This window comes from Protopterus annectens, chromosome 2.part2, assembly GCF_019279795.1.
Source record: "Protopterus annectens isolate FY-2018-M chromosome 2.part2, PAN1.0, whole genome shotgun sequence".
In the NCBI taxonomy this organism is placed as follows: Eukaryota; Metazoa; Chordata; order Ceratodontiformes; family Protopteridae; genus Protopterus; species Protopterus annectens.
This window is the reverse complement of record NC_056730.1, coordinates 814,618,962-814,642,975: the sequence shown is the minus strand read 5'-3', so window position 1 is coordinate 814,642,975 and position 24,014 is coordinate 814,618,962. Positions and strand designations below refer to the sequence as shown.

General features: G+C 37.5%; 1 protein-coding gene across 2 annotated transcripts in view; it reads left to right on the top strand.

The window, feature by feature from the left end:
* Positions 1-24,014, top strand: part of TMEM161B (transmembrane protein 161B) — an 885,867-nt gene that overhangs the window by 812,488 nt on the left and 49,365 nt on the right. For both annotated transcript variants that reach the window (XM_044064157.1, XM_044064156.1), the window contains one exon: positions 20,028-20,124. In XM_044064157.1, the coding sequence (XP_043920092.1) occupies positions 20,028-20,124 (97 nt within the window). The remainder of the gene's footprint in view (positions 1-20,027; positions 20,125-24,014) is intronic.

Sequence of the window (24,014 nt, the reverse complement as noted above, 5' to 3'; positions counted from 1 at the left end):
GCCCGAGTCTTCAAAGGGAAGAGAGCTTTGATGATATAGGCTAGTGCCAGCATATCCAGCTGGAGTTCTGTAAAAAATATGTCCTTTGAATGTCAAACTGATTTATACAAGATGCTGATGTTACAAATGTACTAGAACTGTATGTATATATGTTAGCAAAGGACAATGGAAGAAAAGCGGTTAACCTCAGTCAGTTTAGTTTGGAAAAGCCTTGAAATTAAATTAGCTGTTAAGCCATAAACACAGCACCCCACTGTGCTGAATAGGACCAGGGATGGTAGGTCTGGAAGAAGCCTTTGTTCACTAGCTCAGTAAAAATAGGGGAAGCCCCAGGCACTGCCTTAAACATTTAGATGTGTATTGTAGCTATCTATGCTAAATTCCTATCTCTGCTTCAAAGGGGGGATACAGTGAGAACCTAGTCTCAGGTGACCAGATGAGGTATTTCTGCCAGCCATCTTGGAAATTATGTTTTAGGTATTACAGAGAGTGTTCTCTCAGTATTGAGTATTCTGTCTTGGGCCTGATAAATATGAAGGACCACTCACCACATCATCTGCCTTGCTTTCTTAAGTAAGTGGGGAATAGTAATCTTCCTAGATCCAGTCAGGAAAATATAGTGAAGCTTAGTTTAGATATTGTTTTTCTTTATTTGTCTGAGTCTGTCCATCAGTGTTATTTTTAATATTTCCTGTGATTTGAACTCTGTGGTTTACTGTAAAAATATATTCAGTATTTTCATGTTCTTTTATTATTTATTAAATATATTTAAACTTTTACTGTGGCTGGTCCCTTTTAGAAAGGGTTTAACCTTTGATAGTGCTTATATTTATTTGGTGTCACTGTGTGGGCCACTCCTGAAGGGCTAGCTGTCTTGGTTAAGTACTACCATTTGTATTAGTTTTAACAAAGGGTGTTCAAGTGTACTGTGTAATGTTAAGGGCTGTAGAGTAGCTGATTGTGGAGTGTTTGATAGCATTGATAACTATCTTATACTCTGGGCAGAAAGGAGCAAAGCTGGTAAGTGTGTGTGTGTGTGTGTGTATGTGAAAAATCACATCTCATAAGTGTGCTTGTGTCAGCTACTTGGAGCAGGGACACAAAGCACTGGTTTCACAGAGAGGCTGCTGGAGGACTTGGCTTGGACACTCTGCTGAGGACCTAACCTTACAGCTGTACCAGTGTGGAGTGTTATTAGGGACCTGGAGGGAGACAGATATAAAGAAACCTAGACCCCAGGCTGACTGCATTCCCTGTGTGCCCTTAAGGGAAATTGTACTTGGTGCAGGAGCTCCATCTGGAAATAGTGAGTGTATTCATTTGTATTCCAAGTGAACGTCCCTCTCCAGTGTCACTGGTGAGGGTTGAGGCTTCTTGATTACTGGCTTAGAGAGGGGTCGTAACAGGGGAAATGATATTTGTCAGCATGGGATGACATAGTTAAAAAAACAAGTTGCTGTGCCAAGGATGGGCTGCACCTGTCCCCTGTTGGCTTTTGACTAGTGGCTAAAATACTGTCCTTCCCCATAAAACATTTTTTAGCAGTGCCAAATTCACAAACCTTCCGACACAGCAAAATCTATCCAAGGAAATCAATGCCAGGACTCTAAACAAGAAGTTTCACTCCCCTTAAGCGTCCCTCCCCTTGGAGATTGTGAGCTCTGTGCAGCTACCTTGATATGATTAAAAGCCACAGAAAGTACTGCAGCAGTGCAAGGCTCAAGTGCCTTCCACATGTTTAGACCAGCAACTACACAGACAGGCACTAAAGGTGGAGGTGTCTTGATCTATGTCAGTAACAATCATACATCTAGCTAAAATTAGGAAGTATAACACCAAAACTTTCTCATCAAAATCTTGCTTTTTTCCCACTTTTCTGAGATTTAAAAAAGTTCAGTTACAGGCTTGCTGTTCTTGAACTGTTTGTAAGTTTCTGTGAGGCCATTTTTTGCTTGGGCTAAAGGAAAGTCTCTCTGTTGATCAGTGGCAGTGAAAAACATTGAGCAGCCTGCCTGCCCCTGTGGGAGTGGTTACTGACTTGAAACTGTAGTTTTATTGGCCATTTTGGGTCAATTCCAAAACTCCTTCATCTTCCTCTCTTAAAACCTGGTTGTCTCATGGTTTTGTCGTCTTTTCAGGCTTGTTGGCTGTTGGTGAAGCACCCACCAAGAGGAGAAAACGCTGAGAGAAGAAAGGAGCCACTTTTGAGACTTTAAGTATTTTTCCTCTGTTTATTTGCTAAGTTTTTCTGCATAGCCACCTATTTTGAGCATTTTCTGGCTTGTTAAATTTGATTTCTGCATTAGTAACTGTATTTAGAGCACAACCTAGAGCTGTTTACTGAATTTCCTGTTTGCACTTATTTTTAAAATCGTTTTTTTCACAAAACTTGCATTTTATCTGTCTTTGGCCTAGCACTCTAGTGTGGGGTCATTTACTGCACTGTTATAACTTGTTGATACTTGTTAACCTCTGCTATCTCTGAAAAAACAGAAAAAATATTGCTTTTTTTCCACTTTTCTGAGATTTAAAAAAGTTCAGTTACAGGCTTGCTGTTCTTGAACTGTTTGTAAGTTTCTGTGAGGCCATTTTTTACTTGGGCTAAAGGAAAGTCTCTCTGTTGATCAGTGGCAGTGAAAAACATTGAGCAGCCTGCCTGCCCCTGTGGGAGTGGTTACTGACTTGAAACTGTAGTTTTATTGGCCATTTTGGGTCAATTCCAAAACTCCTTCATCTTCCTCTCTTAAAACCCTCTTTTGCATGTTTTTTGAGCATAGCGCAACAGCGGGCGGCGCCGCCTAATTAGGTTTAAACTATTCCTGGCTCCACAAAGTCTGTTCTTCACTTTTTCCCTTAGAAATGCTCTATCTCTCAATTTAAACACCATATTCTCATTCTAAGGCCCTTCGCTGGTCCAATTAAGTAATCCTACAAGTTAGCACTATTAAACCATAAGCACTACTTACTCTTATATTCTCTACGATTACCCTGTCCTCTATTGGTCCATCTTAAATTCAGTTTCCCTGTTACTCTCGCATGTCCAAAGGTCAGTCAATGGTTTCCTCTCCAGTCCAGCTGGTGAGTCTGGGAATTTTGAGGCAATGTTACAACTGTCTCATGTACACTGACAACCCTCTCCTCCTCCAAACAGGTTCAAATATATGTGAGAGATGCAACTATTTAGCCAAACTGGAGGCTGAGCTCTCTCAACTCAAAACTGGTGTAACCAGTCAGGAGGAGAAGGTAACCTCACACAACACAATTCCAATATCACATAGTCCCACCACATCAGTGAACCAAACACATAAATACACAAAAACATACTCGGAGGCTCTAAATAAAAATCTACCTAAGCAACAGAGGCCTCCAAAGCAGACATCCAAGCAAACGATACCTCAAAACAAAACACACACAACACATAACCCACAAAGTCAGTGTGCCAAGCAGCCACAGCCCTTAAGGCTGAATAACACACCTGATACTCTTGTTATAGGTGACTCTATTGTCAGACACACTGACGTCCCGCTCACCAGGCTGAATAAAGAGAAGGTCACAGTGAGCTGCCTGTCGGGTGCTAGGATCCAACACATAATGCAAGCACTCAGGTCACTCCAAAGCAAATACAAATATGACTCAGTCATTGTACATGCTGGTGTGAATGACCTGAGACGTACCTCCCTGGACTACATGAAAAGAGACATAGAGGAGCTCTCTGATCATGTAGCCCAGGCTGGTATGACCCTGACCTTGAGCAGCATCTTACCCTCACCCAGAATGATGCCACAGTACAAAGACAAAATGATCGATTTTAACAATTGGCTAAAATTTTGGTGTCATTCAAAGGGGATCCAGTGTCTGTCAGCCTGGGATGACATGCTCGACAAGCCATGTTGCTTCGCTAGGGACGGCTTGCACCTGTCACCACTGGGCTTTCGGATATTGGCAAAGGCTCTTGCCACCCCCATAGTGTCTTTTTTAGGCAAGGCTCAAAAGTCAAACCCACCCCCATAGACAGCACAAGGAACAAGAAACTAAGGGTAATGCTGCTAAACGCCAGAAGTCTTAACCTCAAGATGCACGCACTCGAAGCTCTCCTCAGTATGGAGAACATCAATATCTGTGCAGTGACAGAAACCTGGTTCAAGGCTCCAGAGAGCACCCCAGCACTTCCAAGCTATACCTCGTTTCATGCTTTTCAGCCCCAAAACCCGGACCGAACCACAAAAGGAGGGGGAGTTTCCATATTTATCAAGGATATCCACACCTCCAGGTTAGTGGCATTGCACGAAGTATCGGAGACCATCCATGTGCAACTAACAGTGGGCAAGACTGCTTTTCAGTGTATAGCATCCTACAGATCACCCTCTCAAAGTCAGGAATCCCATTCGGCCTTCCTGAAAACATTGGTGAACATGAAGATCTCTCCGAACACCATTATATTGGGCGACTTCAACTACCCAAACATTGACTGGGAGCACTACTCAAGCCCCAGCACCTTAGCCCAAAGATTCCTGGAAGTTATAAGCTCAAATGCTATGGAACAACTAGTCACCACTCCCACAAGAGGGAACAACATACGAGACCTGATCATTACCAACATGGGGACTCTATGCCCCACACCAGAAGTATATCCTTCATTGGTAAGATCAGACCATAAATTAATTTCACTGGATGTCCACATCCCGACCCCACCCCCAGCCCAGAAAACCACAGTGAAAAACTTCTCAAAAGCAAACTTCTCACTTCTCAAAACCGAAGTGGAATCTTTCAAGGCCCCAGGGCCAGTGGAAACTACAGCCCAAACTGCAGAATCCTATATAAATGCATTCTACGGACATCTCCAGGAATGCATGGATCATGCTATCCCAAACAAAACCAAGACCCAATCATCCAAAGGCAGGCGTCCAGTCTGGTGGACCCCTGCCATAAATAAACTGTACAACAGAAGGAGGAAGCTACTACATGATAGAGCAAAATCCCTAATAGGGAAGGCATCTCTGATCAGTACTAGCAAAAAATTATGATCCCTCATAAAATCCTCCAAGGCCAGCTTCGAGAGAAAAATTGCACAGGACACCAAAGACAATCATAAGGCTTTTTTCAGTTATGTTAGAAACCTGGGATGCAACTCCCAGACTTGTTCTGAGTTGATTCTAAACGACAAAAAATAGACTGAACCCACAGACATCGCCAATATCCTGGCAGACAGGTTCAGTGCAAACTTCTCCACCCCCTCCCCCCCAAAAGAGCAAGCATCTATCCCAGCAGAGGGCTGCCTCCCAAGCATCTCAGATGCTCAGGTGAAGGCTGCCCTCTCCAAAGCAAAAAACACTGCTTCCATAGGACCAGATGGCATCCCAGGTTGTGTCCTACATGAACTACAAGAGGAACTAATCCCTCAAATAAAACGGCTATACAATCTCAGCCTTACTACAGGATATGTGCCCACAGAATGGCGTACAGCAACAGTGGTCCCACTCCACAAAGGTGGAGCCTCTACGGACCCTGGAAACTATCGCCCCATAAGCCTGACTAGCTTAGTCTGCAAGGCTATGGAGAGGATCATCATGGAGCTCATAAAGACATTGGGGACCTACAGACACTAGATCCTACCCAGTTCGGCTTTGTCAAGGGCAGATCATGCCCTTTGAACCTGGTTGACTTCTTTGAAACAGTCACCAGAGCCATAGATGAAGGGAAGGTAGTCCACACAGCCTATCTGGACCTTGCAAAGGCATTTGACACAATACCCCACTCGGGCATCATAGATAAGCTATCCAGCTTAAATATAAACCCCTATGTCACAAGATGGGTCGCAAACTGGCTCAAAGACAGAACCCACAGAGTGAGAGTTGCTGGAGCCATGTCAGACTCGAAACCGGTCACAAGTGGCGTCCCACAGGGTTCTGTCCTGGGACCACTCTTGTTCGGTATATACTTTTCCGAGGTACAGGCAAACGTGGGAGGACTATGACTCACCAAGTTCGCAGACGACTGCAAACTGGGCACCATAATCAACTCTCCAGCTGACACAGACATCCTTCAAAAAGGTCTCACAGAGACAGATAACTGGTGCCAGCGCCATGGTTTAAAGCTAAATGCCAAAAAATGTATAGTCATAGCCTTTGGCAAAAACAATGTGCCCACAAATTACCACATAGGCGGAAACCCATTAAGTACAGAGAAAGTTATTAGGAACCTGGGGACCCAAGTTGATAGCAATCTCTCCTTTGAAAACCACATTGCCAAAGTGGTTAGAAAGACCTTCTACATAGCCCACCTCCACCTCATCACGAAGGGTTTCACATCTAGATCAAGAGAGGTAATCGTGCCCCTTTATTCATCCCTCATCAGGCCCATCATAGAATACAATGCCCCTTTTGGGATGTACCTTACCTGACACCTGCAGCAATTAGAAAGACCCCAAAAGTATCTCACTAAGAGGATCAAGGGTCTCAAACAGATGCCATATGCTGCTCGGTTAAAAAAATTCCAGCTCTACTCAGTTGCATGCCGCCTACTTCGAGGCGATCTATGCCTGACATACAAAGCTATGTCAAATCCAGAATTAATGGACATGCTCCACCTCAGTAAATCTAAATCCCTTAGAGCCACACGCTCGAGGGACTTGGAACCTCAGCACAGAAATAAATAGAACTTGCTGGAGGGACAGGTTCATAACCCAGAGGCTCCCTTCGCTCTGGAATAGAATTCTAGTTCATGTGAGGCAGAGCACCTCACTGAATCTCTTCAAGAAGAATCTCGATAAGTGGATGGGGGATCGTAGGTTTGTCCCAGGAATTACTCCTGTGTCACTATTAGACAGAGGCACAGTAAACTAAACCTTACAAAGGGCACAGTATACTCAAATCAAGGGGTGGCGTAAGCCATACAGAATCGGGCTAGGCTTATAATTGCCCCAGGGCAGATAGCCTAGTATGAACCTATGAATAGACAACTAGGAGGACTAATTAAGTCCAGCTGATAAAATTTTGAGGTAAATATAGAGTCCCAGGCCATGGACAACCTTAAGACTTTCTTTAGCTATGAAACCTCAAAGGCATCAACACAACAGAGTGCCAAACTGTTGGTACATGGAGTCACTTTCATGGAACCGGGAGATATAGCAAATCTTCTGCCCAACAAATTCCATTCCAACTTTACCCCCCCCCCCACCTCCAGCCACCTTCTCAGGAAATATCTAACGTAATCCCTCCAACTATCACTAGGAAGCAGGTCTCAGGTGCTCACTCTAAGGCTAATAGTACAGCTTCAGTAGGCCCCAGTAATATCCCAGGATGCCTTCTAAATAGTCTGAAATATGACCAAACAGGCCACTAGTGTCACTACTCAATGTTGGCCTCCACACAGGCATCATGCCATGCAAATAGAAGACTGCAACTTTTATCCCTCTGCACAAGAGCAGAACATCAGTGTATCCCAGAAACTGCAGACTCAATAGTCTGACTAGTCTCATAAGCAAAGCTATGGAAAGAATGATCTCTGAAATGATTAACAGTGACATAGGAAACCTTCAGACACTGGACCCAACCTAGTAGTATGGTTTTGTCAAAGACAAGTCATGCCTACTGAATCTGGTGCATTTCTTTGAGAAAGCTGCCAATGCAATGGATGAGGACAAAATGGTGCATACTGCCTACCTAGACCTAGCTAAGGCTTTAATGTCATACCCCATTTGTGCATTGTAAACAGACTCATGGAATTAGGCATATACTCCTTTTTAATTCACTACATAGCCAGCAGGCTGACACACAGGACCCAGAAAGTTAGGATTAAATGAGACAACTGCCACAAAGATGTTGGTTTCCAGTGGAGTCTCCTAGAAATCCATGCCGGATCTGTTCCTCTTTAGAATTGATTTTTCAGAAGTCAGTGCTAATGTCAAGGGCCTCTTGCTTACCTAGTTTCAGATTGTAAGGTAGGAGCAATCTTGGAAACCCCCAAGATGCTAACATCTTGTAGAAAATTCTAATACAGAAAAATACCAAAGCCACTGTTTAAAACTCAGTACCAGAAATGCATAATAGTACCTTTTGGGAAGTCGGCCACCCAGGCAAACTACCTCATTGATAAAATACCCCTAAAAGTAGACACAGTTATATGGGATTTGCAGACTAATGTTGATAGTAACCTGGCTTTCAACCAACGTGTAAGGTAGTCAGAAATCATTACGTGTCACTCAGCTTATAAGTAAGGGCATGGCATCTAGGTCTAGGAAAGTCATCGTGCCACTGTACTCAGCCTTATCAGAGTATAATGCCCCCTTCCATATGTACCTGACAGGCATATGCAACAACTGGAACGCCCACAGATATTCCTCACAAAATGAGCACAGTGTGTGTAAACACAGTGTCTGCAAATCGCCTGAAAGACCTATCTCTATACTGTGTTTCTTACAGACTGCTGAAGGGCGATTTATGCCTGGCATACAAGGCATCCTTGGATCCCACTCTGATGGACTTTTTGCATATCAGCAAAATGAACAGCACCAGAAACTAGATCTAAGGATTTAAACTTTGCTTGTGACTTAAATAGGACATTTTGGAGGGACAGGTATGAATCTCAGAGAATCCCCTTCCTCTGGAATAGGCTTCCCAACCAGTGCAAGCAGAGGCCTTCCCTAAACCTATTCAAGCTCAACCTAGACCAATGGATGGGAAATTGGAAATTCACCCCCTGGACTGACATCTATGCCTCTATTGGACAGAGGCAGCTGTTAAATCGTGCCCTAACTAACATATGCCCCTTAAAATAACCTCAGAGGCACCATAACTTGTAAGGGACATTTGGGTTGCATGTCTATGCTGATAAAGGCCCCATTGGTCGTTAGCTTGGCAAATGCATATGAACCTATTAACCTTTTATGTCATTTTATTATTGCAGTCACAATTTAGGCTAGATGCCATATTAATCTTTCTAGTTGAAATGTGTTCAACAAACAAGAAAATGTGAACTTGTGACCTGAGGAGGAAAAACCAAGACCTTTCCAGATATATGTAAACACATACTTAGTACTAATGTAGGAGTATTGTCCAAAAGTAGAAAAGATGCATTCACTAAGCTGATTTGTCAATGGTATAATTGAATGTAAGAGTAGATATTCCTTAGCTAATCATACTAAGTTATGACACAAGTAACTTACATGAAACAATAAAGGCCAGCCAGTCTTCATCAAATCTCAATAAGGAAAATGGCTTCATTACAAGAAAAAGATGTCCATCTGCAAGCCCAGCCATCCAGTATACTGTTAATCTAACGAAGGCCAAACTTTATCACCTCCAGCTGGGTGGGGGGTTAAACTACTGCCAGGTGTGAGCCCTTTAGCCCATCTGCACGGGAAGGGGATCCCCTAAGAGACAATCCCATATCCCAAGGTTTCCATAGCAATTCAGATGTCAACAGTAGGCCATATGCTGCGAAGTGGCTTCATTGCAACAATTACATTGGCATCCCAACCATATCGGGAAACTCTGTATTTTAGTTTGCCAGTGGGGATCATCCAAAATCAGTATTGCAGTGCTGTGTTGCTTCTTCATATAGTAGGGAAGACCCTTATCTCCAGAGTTAAATAGACACTATTGAGGTTGCATCATCCAGAAAGTGTGTGCGCTAACCTCTCACCCTTGACATTCATTGCATCAGTAATACCCTGATCATGTCATATTGGCAAGTTTTGCAACAGCCCATCAGGGAAAAAAAAATAGAAAAATGCTGAAATAAAATAAATTGTGGTGGAAACGGGCCTAAAAACTACATAGATTTTGATTTTGGCCATTTATTTATTTATTTATTTATTTATTTATTTTTTAGTGAAAGAGTTGTGGTTGTTCCAATTATGACAAGTGTTTGGACAGATATATACTGAAAGGGCATTATACTCCATGGCTGTTCTAATGGGTGTGAAGTACAGTGGAAAAGTTATGCCCCTGGATCTGGACACCATGCCCTTAGATATGCTGTGAGATGAAAAATGATTTCCTTTACAGTAGTGAGTTCATGGATGATTTAACTTACTGCACACACTGCAGAAAAAAGTACTTTAGTCATAAAAGTGTTTACATTAATTTTTTTTTCAAAACAGGTTTATTGTTTTAACATATAAGAGAAATATCATAACAATTTTATACAAGTAATTAAAAATAGGTATTATTATAATATTCAACAAAACAACTAAAGTATTTACAAAGACATCCACTACAATCAGATCAATTAATTAAACTAAAATACCGTGCTATTGAAATTAGAATTTTTTTAACAAATTTTGTAAATTATCCCATACAATATAATATGATGTTTTTCTAGTTGTTCTCATTCTAATTGTGCTTATTTCCATATGGCACATTATATTCATAACATTTTTAAATTCATTGAACGAAGGAGGTGTATCTGAAATCCAATTTCTAGTTATTATTTTCCTGGCCATTGCTAGGATAGACCATAACAAGGGAAGCTTAATCTTTTTAACACATTGAGGTACAGGTGTGTTGAATAATATAAGAGACTTAGAAATAATGAAATTATCTGTAAAAGAGCCTGCAAAAATTCATTAATTGACTTCCAGTATTCTTTCAACTTCATACAGTCATAAAACATATGAGCCCAGTCAGCATTAATTTCTACATTACATCTCTTACATAGATTATCTTTATTATTTATTTTATTCATCATCAAAGGTGTATAAAAGATCTATGTAAAAATTTCCATGTATAAAGTCTCCAGACAATGGAAGATGTAGTTCTATAAGCAGATTCCAATATATATTGTTTATCTTGTTGAGTTGGTGGGTCCCCATTAATAGAGGTGAAATAATTCCAGTATGAATCTACACTGTAAAAGTTTCTTGTCTGATAATTTTATGTATATATGAAAGTTTACCTTTATCAGAAACTTTATGCTGTAAATTTAATATCAAGTAATCAATCAGTTTTGGAATAGATTCTTTAACTGTTATAGACATTAGATCTATTCTATCAATGAGATGTTGTCTAAAGATCTGAACCTCTAACCAGCAAGTTTCTCTTAGATCAAATTCTTGTTTTAAGAAATCTAGATTTTTAACTTTATTATCAGATATCAGCTGATACCAGTACTTTAGATCATTATCTATAGCTAAATGAGCTCCTTCAGAAGTAGATGACATAAGCATACCCTGAGTATACATTATAGGAATACAATAAAATTCCATTCCCTATACTTAGGGTGCATGAATATAAAGTTACGATAACTAATAATAATATTTAATGGGTAACAAACCATATGTTTAGGTGTAATAGGTGAAGTACAAAATTCCTTTAGCAACCACAACATGGAGTTATTTACAATCATATTTTTATGTGTTAAGGAGATTTTCATGAAGTGCATACTAATTAGCTCCCAATAATCTTTCCATTTTGTGATATATGACTGATCTATTAATAAAGTAATAACTTTTATAATAGAAGAGATAATATATAAATTAAAGTCTGGAAAAGAAATACCCCCTTGAGACCAGCTATATTAGTATGTTTCTTTAATGCAATCCTAGGTCTATTAGGTGCCCATAAGAAATTTAACATTAGTGTATTCAGTTTCTTGATAATTATTTTTGTAGGTGAAAGTATTATTGATTGTATTAAGTATAAAATCTTGGGGAATATTATCATTTTAATAATTGTAAGTCTCTCCTCCATAGTAAAAAAACATATTATTCCAGGTATTAAAAAGATTTTGTATATTAAGAAAACAGGTATTATAGTTATTATATATAATAGATTTAATATCTTTAGATAGTATTATACCTAAATAAGTTATCTGACCTGAATTGGGTACATATTTAGTAAAATCACTAATGAGAATATTTTTTCGTGTATATATAGGTAGTATTTTAGTTTTTCTTCATTGAATATTAAACCAGAAATACTTTTAAAATTCATCATTTTATCAAATAAAGACTGCATAGAAGAATTAGATCCTGCTGATGTAATTAGAACATCATCTGCAAAAGTTGAATTTTTGATGTTGTATTTTCATCTATTTCAAAACCCTCTATGTCAGTACTGTTTCTAATCAAATTAGCCCAAGGCTCCATTACTAAAGTGAATAATAGTGGAGAAAGTGGACATCCTTGCTTTGTACCTTTAAGAATGGGTATTGTTTGTGAAACATATGTTCCTACCTTAATATAAGCCAGCGTTCCTTTGTATAAATGCTCAATTAAATTTACAAATGCATCAGAGAAGTTTGTGCATTTCAGTAAGGTAAACAGATAGTCCCAACTTACTGAATCAAATGCTGAACCTATATCAAGACTAATAAGTGTTAAATCTTTCTTTTTCCTATTTACAAAATCAATTAATGTTAAAGTTCTTCTTATATTATCAAAAGTATTTCTATTTACAATGATGCCCGTCTGATCTATATCTATAATGCTGGGGATGATTGTCTTCAATCTATCAGCAAAAATACTCATAAACATTTTATAATCAACATTAAGTAATGAGATGGGTCGATATGAAGAACATCTAGTTGGATCTTTATTAGGTTTTAAAATTGGTGAAATAAATGTATATTGCCAAGATGGGGGGGTTTATTAACTCAGTTTGGGCCAAAATAAAAACCTTATGTATTAATGAATATGTAGTTTTAGAAAGGATTTTATATATCTCTGGTATAATACCATCATTACCCAGTGCTTTGTTTGATTTAAGCTTATTTATTTGTGTAATAACTTCTGTATATGAAATACTCTTGTCCAATAGTTTAATCTGTTGTTTATTAAGCTTTTTATTCATGTTTGTGGTTATAAACTCCTTTATTTTATCTTTAGGTTCCATGTTAATGTTGTTATGGTTAATCTTGTGAAAGTGATTTCTAAATTCATCCAGTATTTCTGGTATACTAGAAACATTCTTCTTTTCCTTAGAGAAAAGATTTCTTTGATATGGTTTTGTTTATTCAATCTTTTGTTTTATTTTTAAGTCTATGTAAGTATTTGGGGCTTATTGAATAAGACAAAACTTGTATTTCTCTAAAGTTATTTTAACTTTGAGTTAAAATTTCTTTGTATTTCTCATTTAGTTTGTTTATTTCTTCAATAACTTTCTTGTCCATAATATTTTCTTTATTATTATGTTTATAAGAGTCTAATTTACTTTGAATATCTAACAATTCCTTATCCCAAGATTTCCTTTTATTATTATACCATCTGATACTTTGTCCATATAGATATGATTTTAAGGCATCCCAAACATAGACAATGAAGACTTCAGGAGTATTATTTATGTCTAGAAAATGTACTTCTGAAAGTATATATTCTTTATAGTCTTTTAGCTGAGTTAAGTATGCTGGTATCCTTTTGATCTGAACATTATGAGTATTTTTATCATGAATTCAAAAACAATTGAGTTATGATCAGATATAGGACATGAAATGATTTTGGAATTAATTAAATCTGTTACCATCTGGTTAGAAATAAAGACCCTATCTATTTTTGAATAAGTTTTGTATCTGTTAGAAAAAAGGTGTATGGTAATGATTTTGAATCTATCTGATTATTAATATCATTCAAATGATAAGAATTAGCAAAATCATTTAAATGTTTTGCATTAGATGTAATTCTTCTTTTCCTTATAGTGGTAGTATCACTTTCATGTAGTATACAATTAAAATCACCAGCTAAAATAATATCCCCTATAGAGAATGATATGATCTTATCAATATGATGTTTCACTGTATTAATACCAATTCCAGGTATCCAATATATATTAATTAAAGTGTAGGTCTTCCCATTAATTTGTATTGTAACCATACAAAACATTCCTTTGTCATCCTGAAAAGACTTAATGGTTTTAGGAATGGGCATACTTTTATTCCATAAAATAGCCACTCCTCTTTTTTTCTGAGTGTGCTCTGAACTAACCAATACTGTATACTTATTAGTGGCTAGTTTATCAATATCTTTTTTCAAGAGATGGGTTTCTTGCAGGAAGACTAGATTGGCCTTGTGTAAATTAATGTATCTTATTAGGCTTGCCCTTTTACACGGATTATTCAATCCATTAATGTTTAAAGAAATTCCTTTTAAAGATGTCATTTGGCATTTTTAAAACTCAAGAATCTTATGATCGAAATAACAAATAACAAGATAAATAATGTTACATCTCCTCTTTTAGGTGTACCTTTAAATATAGCTGTATTTATTAAATCTCTTATGGGATTTTGTATAGGATTAAATTTTGTTTGTAGTGACAATGAGTGTACAAAATATATTGTGGATGTCAAAACTATATACATATAACAATGAACAAGTGAAAATAATGTAAGGATTAAACCTTGCATCCAGCCTGGAGTTGAAAACTCCAACTTTGAGTAGTATTTACTACTCAAGTTAACCCCCTACCCTAAGCAGCAGTACCTCAGCTACCACCTTATCAATTTAATACTAGTTATATTTAACTGAGGTTAACAGTTTTCAATTCAATTATCTATCAAGACAAAACTACAAATTTGGTAAAACAGCATCATATAAACTAAAATAAACTTTTTTTTTTTTTTTTTTTTTTAAAACTGTTCATACTACTATATAGATCTATGTAATATATAACACTTGTATTCAAATAGCATTCAAATAATCTTGATGTTAGAAATCAAGAGGAGAGAAAATTAGGTTCTAACATTCATTTAAATCAAAAACTTTGGCTAATATGATTCAGACATTACATATATTAAGATGCATCTATTTTCTGTCATGTGAATACTATTAACAGCTTCCAAAAAAAAAGCTTGAATTGTTTGTATATGAGCATTTACTTAAACTCATTATTGTCAATAGAGAAAAATATTGTATTCATAAAAATTATTATAAATCATATTGCATAGTTATGCAAATTCTCAGAAACACTTGCATTATTAAAAAAAAAAGCCATCACACACATACACACAGACACACACACACATACACATACACACACACACACACACACACATATATATATATATATATATATATATATATATATATGATCTCACTGAGTTATGTCCTTGTTGAGCACTATCCTACTTGCTGTCCCTAGAATAAATCTGTCTGCTTTATAGAAAATAATGCACAGCAAACACATTTTAGTAACCAGATTTTACAATCATGCTAACCTACTGCTTTAAAATATATCACATGACATTTCTTCCAGAATAGAATTATAAAATTGTTTATGCTTGTCAATCAGATGAATTAAATGAATTATAATAAAGTATATGTTTGGAACAGAAGTTTTAACACAGATTATTATGCTGCTGTTAAGTAGATTTTCAAAAACATTTAAATAAATGTTTCATTTTCTATGCCTTCTAAAATAAGACATTTACTTACTACAAGAAACTACATCATTTAAACTCATTATAACTGACATTTTATGAATAGAGTATTTTTCCTGAATCTGTGGTGTGTCAGTATGATAACTAGATCAGAGGTTATACTAACTGCTTTCAGTTTCTCTTTGAGAATTCTGTGAGTTGAAGCTTTTGAAGTAGTTCATGGACACTGTGCATGAGACAGCCCACATCCCAGATTGTCTCCCTTAACATTTTGGCGGGAAACTTATTAAAACTTGTGGCAAACATTCATTTTGTCAATAGAGTAAAATATTGTATTCATAGATATTATTATAAATCATATTGGATAGTTATGCAGATTCTCAGAAACACTTGCATTATTATATTAAAAAAAAAAAAAGCCATCACACTTACACACACACACACATACACATACATACACACACACACACACACACACACATATATATATATATATATATATATATATATATATATATATATATATATGATCTCACTGAGTTGTGTCTTTGTTGAGCACTATCCTACTTGCTGTCCCTAGAATAAATCTGTCTGCTTTATACAAAATAATGCACAGCAAACACATTTTAGTAACCAGATTTTACAATCATGCTAACCTACTGCTTTAAAATATATCACATGACATTTCTTCCAGAATAGAGTTATAAGATTATTTATGCTTGTCAATCAGATGAATTAAATGAGTTATAGTAAAGTATATGTTTGGAACACAAATTTTTAACACAGATTATTATGCTGCTGTTAAGTAGATTTTCAAAAACATTTAAATAAATGTTTCATTTTCTATGCCTTCTAAAATAAGACATTTACTTACTACAAGAAACTACATCATTTAGACTCATTATAACTGGCAAATTTTATGAATAGAGTATTTTACCTGAATCTGTGGTGTGTCAGTGTGATAACTATGTCAAAGGTTATACTAACTGCTTTCAGTTTCTCTGTGAGAATTCTGTGAGTTGAAGCTTTTGAAGTAGTTCATGGACACTGTGCATGAGACAGCCCACATCTCAGATTGTCTCTCTTAACATTTTGGCGGGAAACTTATTAAAACTAGTGACAAACATTCATTTAGTAGTGTAAATGCATCTAAACATGACAAAACCTTCACAATGTATTCCACAGATCATTACAGCCTCTATGTAAGTGAAATTAAGCCCCAAATTACCAACAAGCAATAAAACTCAACATTCTTCTCCCAACTCAATTTTCATACAAATCCTATTATTCACTGTGCCCACACAATCAAAAGCATTTCTATATATTAATAAAGAAAAGAAAAAGAGAGTAAAAATAAAAGGGAGTGAGGCAGAAATAAAAAATGTAAGAGAAAGCTGTAAGAAGTATATACAATGGAATGTTACTTACTGTTTATATTAATAGAGTTAAAAATAAAACATATTATTTACTCTTATTTAGTTCTGATTATTATTAGTTAAAGCATAACAGATTATTTACAAACAGGCATAAGCAGTATAATCAAGAAAGTATAATTAGAAATAGCATTTGAAGAACTTATAAAACTTTTACAAGGAATAAATATGTTATTATTCTATTAATGATATTTTCATTACTGTTCTCTCCTGCCCTCCCCACCCTTTACCCACTACATAATCTAAATAGAATGTCATTGTTTAAACAAAGAAAATAATAAAAGGAGAAGGAAAAAAAAGGTAAAGATAAAAAAATGTATCAAATTACTAACCTTACTTTTCAGAAAGAGAAACAAATTGAATCACAGCTTGCCATTAAATCTTCAGGTATTTTGACTGGTTATGAAACAAAACATTTCTTTGCACATAGAGAATAACTTTGATTAAATCTTTTCCAAAATATTTGTGGCTTTCTGGAAATGCAGGAACTATATTCAAAAAGATTAATAATGAACTAAAATGATGAGAGAGAAAAATAACATATAACAAATCATTTGTTTTTTAGTCTCTTCTTCTTCTCTGAAGTCTTCCACGAAGCTTCAGTTGCCAATCTATTTAATGAAGAACTAGCCCATTCCATTTCTTCTATTTTATCCAAAATCCTTTTTTCTTTGACAAACAGTAAAGCAGAGTCTAAATCATCGAAAACCTTAGGACCATCAGGAAGGAAGATTTTAAGCTTGGCAGGAAACAGAAGGTATGTTTTAAACTGTGCTTTTTTAAGCTCCCTTATTAGTGGCAGAAAAACTTTTCTTTTAGCTATTACCATGGAAGAATAGTCATTATCAAAACGCACAGTTGTCTCATTAATCTTAACAGGAGCTTTAGCCCAAGCAGATTTAAGAACCATCTCTTTATCAAAAGATGATAGAAATCTAACTATAACTGATCTAGGATATTTTTTGTTAGAGTTAGTATTAGCTATAGATCTGTGTGCTCTTTCGATACCAAAAGAGAATGCTTCTGGTAAGTCTAAAGTTTTAGGGAGCCAAGTTGTTAAAAAAGAAGTAATATTGTTACCTTCAATATTTTCTGGCAGTCCAAAAATCCTAATTTTATTGCGCCTAGATCTATTTTCCAGGTCATCCAGCTTTGTTTGTAAATGTGTATTTTGTTTCAGCAGAAACTCAATGTTGATTTCCTCTTCTTGGATTCTATTTTCCATGTCATTCACAGCTTCTTCTATGCCTGTCATCTGGTTCTTCTGTTGTTGCAGGTCTGTATGTAACAGGTCTATTTGTTTTGTAGTTTTTCTATGAAGGTGTCTATTTTAGTATCCATTTTATCCATTTTATCAGTAAGTTGCTGGATTATAATTATCAGAGACTGAAGTTCTTTCTTGATGCTGGAGTCTTGAGAATTTGTCTTACTGGAACTCATTTCAGACTGATAAACTGACAGGAAAATTTCCACAGTGATTTCTGACAGGAATATTGTTAAGATTTCCTTTCTTTTTTAGATATAGTTCAAGAACTATATAAAACAAACGTATTTAGAAAGAAAATTACTTCAAAAATTAATTTTTTAAGTAATTAATTCCTGTCAGTGTAATGAAATTGGTGGAGCTGAAGAAATCTGCTGCTATCCTGTGTTCATCCTTGGCCACGCCCCTCTTTACATTAATTTTTGAATGGCACCATTCCTCCTAAAGCTCCTCAATATCTCTCAGATTTGGACATTATTTTGGTCCATCGAGTGTGTACTGAAGATTGCTGCTTCAAAACCTCATACTAATGGCTCTGCTGATTTTGTTAATGGCAAAGCACCTGTGATTTTTTTCCGCTGAACTAGTTATTTTGTAGTTTCACTGCTGCTTATTCCGGGTACTGAAAGTAGGAGAATGGGTGAAATCACTCAACATTCACAGCATTAAGTTTGGAGATTTTTCTGTACCAAAGGACTCCCTTTTTCCCCCGGCCCATTAAAATTTGTGGTGGTGTCATCTTAACCCATAGGTACACTCTTCATTAATCCACTCGCACATAATGCAAACAGCATTTTTGCACATATATTTGCAGTAAAAGCAAGGCTGTTTTCTTTTTTAGTTACTCATTTCTCAACTATGCAGATTTACTAGGTACACAGGTTTGCTTTCATGAGTGATCCCCCCCCCCCCCGAGCAGTTTCTGGTCATGTGGCTTGCTCGGATTTCCACCATTTTCAAATCTGTACTAAACTGCCAGATGTTTGTTCTTTTAAAAGGTTGCAGTTACTAGCCCTTTCTTTTGGACCACCAATCCTAACTGAATCTAGTTGCTTGATCTTGTGTGAAGAATATTTACTTCAGTTTGTTGACTGGATAGTTCTAGTTGGGCTTGTGGTCCACTTTTACATTAGACCACTTGAGAGTCAATACAGGGGAGATTTTTGCAGGTCACATAGTAGCACTTATCTGAGTTGTTGGCGCATTGCGTATGATTAACTATTTTTAATATGTACTGCATTTTGAGTAAGTCTGGCAATAAACTTGAATTAGGAATTTAAAAAGTTTTAGTGAATATTCTATAATATTCTAGAAGTTACAAGCTTTGTCTTCGTTGATGGGTAATAGTCATGCTTTGATACGTTGATGTTTTCTTTAGAATTAACAGCAGCGTCCATCTGCTGTTACTCATTAAGTCTGTTTTTATTATATTGATGCAGCGACGTGATGTCTCTTCACTAAAAGTTTATGATTTTATTTTAGAGATGAGCAGTTTATGTACATGTATTATATTTAATATGTTATATGTTGTGTTTTTGAGTGCGCTTTATAATGCTATATTTTTTACTGCATTGAAAGCTTATAAGTTGACGTTTTAATTTGTGCATTAGTGTTACTATGGCTTTAAGAGTGGCAATAAGCTTACTAATTGATTCTTAATTATTTAATGTTCCCGCCATAAGTGGTATTTAAACAATGTAATTTGCTGTATTTTTTATCTGATGAAGCGTGGAGGAGTCCACGCGAAAGCGCTTATCCTTATTAAAGCTTCATACTTGTGGATTTTATTACTGCTTCACTCCATTATTTCATCGTGGTGAGACTATCTGCATTTTGGGTTGTTGAATTTAAAAAGTTATGTGAATTAGTTGTAAATATACTTGGTCATGTAGCAAAATACATAAATTAATAGCATATTTATTGTTTTTTTCTGTATTCTTGTGTGAAACAGAGTTTAGCAGATAGTTTGATTTACATTTGTAACAGTTTTTATACTTAGTTTCTGTTTTTATTTACTGCAGGTTGCTCGAGTTTTTTATTACTTATGTGTCGTTGCACTTCAGTATGTGGCACCATTGGTGATGCTTTTGCACACAACACTCCTTTTGAAGACCCTAGGTAAGAAAACCTTTTCTTTATCAAAAAAAAAGTGCAGTACAACTTGTTTTAAGAACTGTCATTTGACAGTGATGAGGCATATGCAAAGATGTACTGCAGCTTGACAATTCACTTCATTGTGACATTTTCTTTTATGCATATTTTACAAATATTGATATTTGTTCAGCATGTTTTTTTTTTGAAAACCTTTAGGTTGACACAAGTAGTATTAATCTTCGGAAAGCAAAGTCATGAGTAAATAATGAGACAGGATTTCTGGGTGCTACAAGATAATGCTGCAGTGTATAAGCCCAGTAATAAGAACAGTGATGGTACTAGATTGAGGAATCACTTAGGCAGCAAATGCAGGGAGAGTTCATAGGTTCATAGGTTGGTATTAGGCTATCGGCCCTAGAGCCTATGCAAGCCTAGCCATAATTCCCTGGATATTTCTTCCCACAATATTTACTTCTCTGGGCCCCTGTCTAGCAGGGCGACTGACATGATCCCCGGGGAGAATTTCCTGTCTCCCATCCAATCATCAAGGTTCCTTTTGAAGAGGGCCAATGAGGCACTTTTCTTGATATGTATGGGCAGTCTATTCCAGAGTATGGGGAGTCTCTGGGTCAGGAACCTATTCCTCCAGCATGTTTTGTTCATTGTGATGACAAGGTTTAGATCCCTGGAGCATGTGGTTCTGAGGGATTGGGATTTCTTTAAATGGAGCATGTCCAACAGCTCAGGGTATGACATGGCCTTGTATGTTAAGCAGAGATCGCCTCTGAGTAGACGATATGCCACAGAGTATAGCTGGTGTGTTTTTAGACAATCAGCATATGCCAACTGCTTTAGGCCTGTGATTCTTTTAGTGAGGTATTTCTGTGGCCTTTCCAGCTGTTGCAGATGCCTTGTGAGGTACATACCAAACGGGGCATTATTCTCTATAATGGGTCTAATGAGGGATGAGTACAGTGGGACAATGACCTCCTTTTTTCTGGATGAAAAGCCCTTAATGATGAGGTGTGCCACATAGAAGGATTTCCTGACTGTTGTGGCGATGTGGTTATCGAAAGTGAGACCACTGTCCACCTGTGTCCCTAAGTCTCTCATCACACTTTTGATGTTTAGTGTCCTACCACCTATGTGGTAATTCATGGGTACATGTTTTTTTCCAAAGGGGATAACTATGCATTTCTTGGCATTAAGCTTGAGCCCATGGCTCTGGCACCAAGCATCTGTTTCTGTAAGGCCCTTTTGTAGAATATCCACATCATTTGGGGATTCAGCAATGGCTCCCAGTTTGCAGTCATCTGCGAACTTTGTTAGCCAGAGTCCCTTAGTGTTGGCCTGTACTTTAGAGAAGTAGATGCCAAACAAGAGTGGTCCCAGGACTGAACCCTGAGGTACTCCACTTGTCTGGAGCTGGATTTGGAGTCTGCTACTTTTACAGTCTGGGTTCTGTCAGTAAGCCAGTTGGCAACCCATCGAGTGATGTAGGGATTTATGCCCAGCTTAGTAAGTTTATCTATGATTCCAGAGTGGGGGATGGTGTCGAAGGCCTTGGCGTGGTCCAGATAGGCTGTGTGGACCATCTTACCCTTGTCCACAGCTCTGGAGACTGATTCGAAGAAGTCAGTCAGATTCAGGAGACAAGATCGGCCCTTCATAAACCGAAACTGGGTGGGGTCCAGTGTTTGAAGGTTGCCAAAGTCTTTGTTTATAAGTTCCATGATAATGCGTTCCATGCCCTTGCAGATCAGGCTTGTCAGACTGATGGGATGGTAGTTCCCAGGATCCAAGGCAGAATCCTCCCTTAAGGAGTGGGATAACTGTAGCTGTGCGCCACTCAGGGGGCACGAAGCCTGAGGTGAGGCTATGATTAAACATGACACTTAGGTGAGGTGCCAGTTCCTTTTGCAGTTCATGTAGTACACAGCCTGGGATGTCATCTGGCCCCATGGATGCTGTATTCTTAGCTTTGGAGAGTGCAGTTTCTACCTGTGTGGCCATGATTATCGGAATTTCACAATCTTTTGGTATTGAGATGGGCCCTTTTCGGGGTGAGAGGGGGGTGAAGTTGGCACTAAATCAATCTGCCAGGATATTGGCAATATCCTTGGGATCAGTATATTTAATGCCATTCTGTTGTAGCTCAGAGCAGATCTGAGCATTGCCATTTAGATTCTTGACATAACTATAGAATGCCTTGTGGTTGTCTTTGGAATCTTTAGCAATTTTATTTTCGTAACTAGCTTTTGAGGATTTTATGAGGGATCTCAGCTTCTTACTGAGGCTGGTGAGGAAGTATTTTGCATCCTGGGATTTTCTTCTTTTCTGCAATAGTTTCTTCCTTCTGTTGTATAGTTTGTTTATAGAAGGGGACTACCAGATTGTCTTCCTTTTTTTGGAGAAGAGCATCTTGGTTCTATTTGGGATGGCATGATTCATGCACGAGTGGATGTGCTCGTACAGTGCCTTAGTGTTGGAGTCTGCAGTTGAACATCCAGATCCCGTCTGCGTGGGTGTTATGAAGTTAGTCACTTCCGACTTCAGTAGCATGAAGTTGGCTTTGGAGAAGTTTTTTAACTAGGTTTCCTTACTGGGGGGTGGGGGTGGGATGTGGATGTCAAGGGTGATTTGCTTATGGTTAGACCTGACCACTGAGGGGGTTACCACTGGTGTGGAGCATCTGTCTTCCATGTTGGTAATGACCAGGTCTAGGATATTGGAGCCCCTGGTGGGACAATGGATTAGTTGATCCAGGGCGTTGGAATTTATGAATTCCAAGAACCGTTGGGAAAAGGAGTTGGTACCCGAGTAGTTTTCCCAGTTAATGGCAGGGTAGTTGAAATCACCCAGTATTAGGGTGTTTGGTTGTATCTTAATATTTTCCAGTATGTTTAGAAAGGTGTAGTGAGAATCTTGGGGCATGGTGGGGGATCTGTAGCAAGCTACAATTTGGATTGCAGTCTTACCTAGTGTTAGTTGCACCTGGAGAATTTCAGATGCATTGTGTTGAGCAACTAGCCTGGAGGTGTGAATATCCTTGGTGAATATTGACACTCCTCCACCTTTAGTGCTTCAGTCTTGGTTTTGTGGCTGAATAGTGTGGTAAGAATTGTAGCCTGGTATTGCAGGGGTACTCTCTGGAGCCTTGAATCAGGTCTCAGTTACTGCACACCTATCGATGTTCTCCATTTTTAGGAGTGCCTCGAGAGCGTGCATTTTGAGGTTTAGACTTCTAGTTGAATAGAGCAGCAGAACATTTATGTAGCTGGGTAAAAATAGACTGTTGTCAGTAAGATGTGAGAGTTGGGTTAAATGACTTGAGTATTTTAATTAATGCAGATAGCCTCAGGCAGAGTACAGTGTAGTTAGAGTATACCAATTTGGTTTGTGTTAGTCTGGATGGAGAGTGTCTTTACATTCCACTCATAAATATGTACTGGCATTCAGCTATTTGTAACATTCTTGACTGTCACAGGCTGGATTACAACTGCCAGGAAATAGAAGTCAAAATAATGAAATGTGAAAAAAATCTTTCCAGGTGAATAAGAAAAGCAGCTTTTTGCATTTCATATTCTACAAAAGTAACTTTCTCACATTTTAATGTGCTAAATTGTGGCATGGAATACTGCAAATTCAGTATCTTGATTAAGTTACATTGACATAAAAAAAAACATCTAAGGCCTGCTTTTCAAGCACTGTCATCTTGAAAAGGATCAGGCATCCTACACATCTAGTGCTACAAGTGTGATTAATGCCACTGATCAAGGCCCTATATTCCGTGCTCCAGCTGTGTTTATCCTTGGGCATAACAGTAAATTATGAGAAATACAGCATGGAATCGATTCAAGTACTGGAATTTATCAGTTGCCATTTGGATACAATCACTCAAACAACCAAACTAC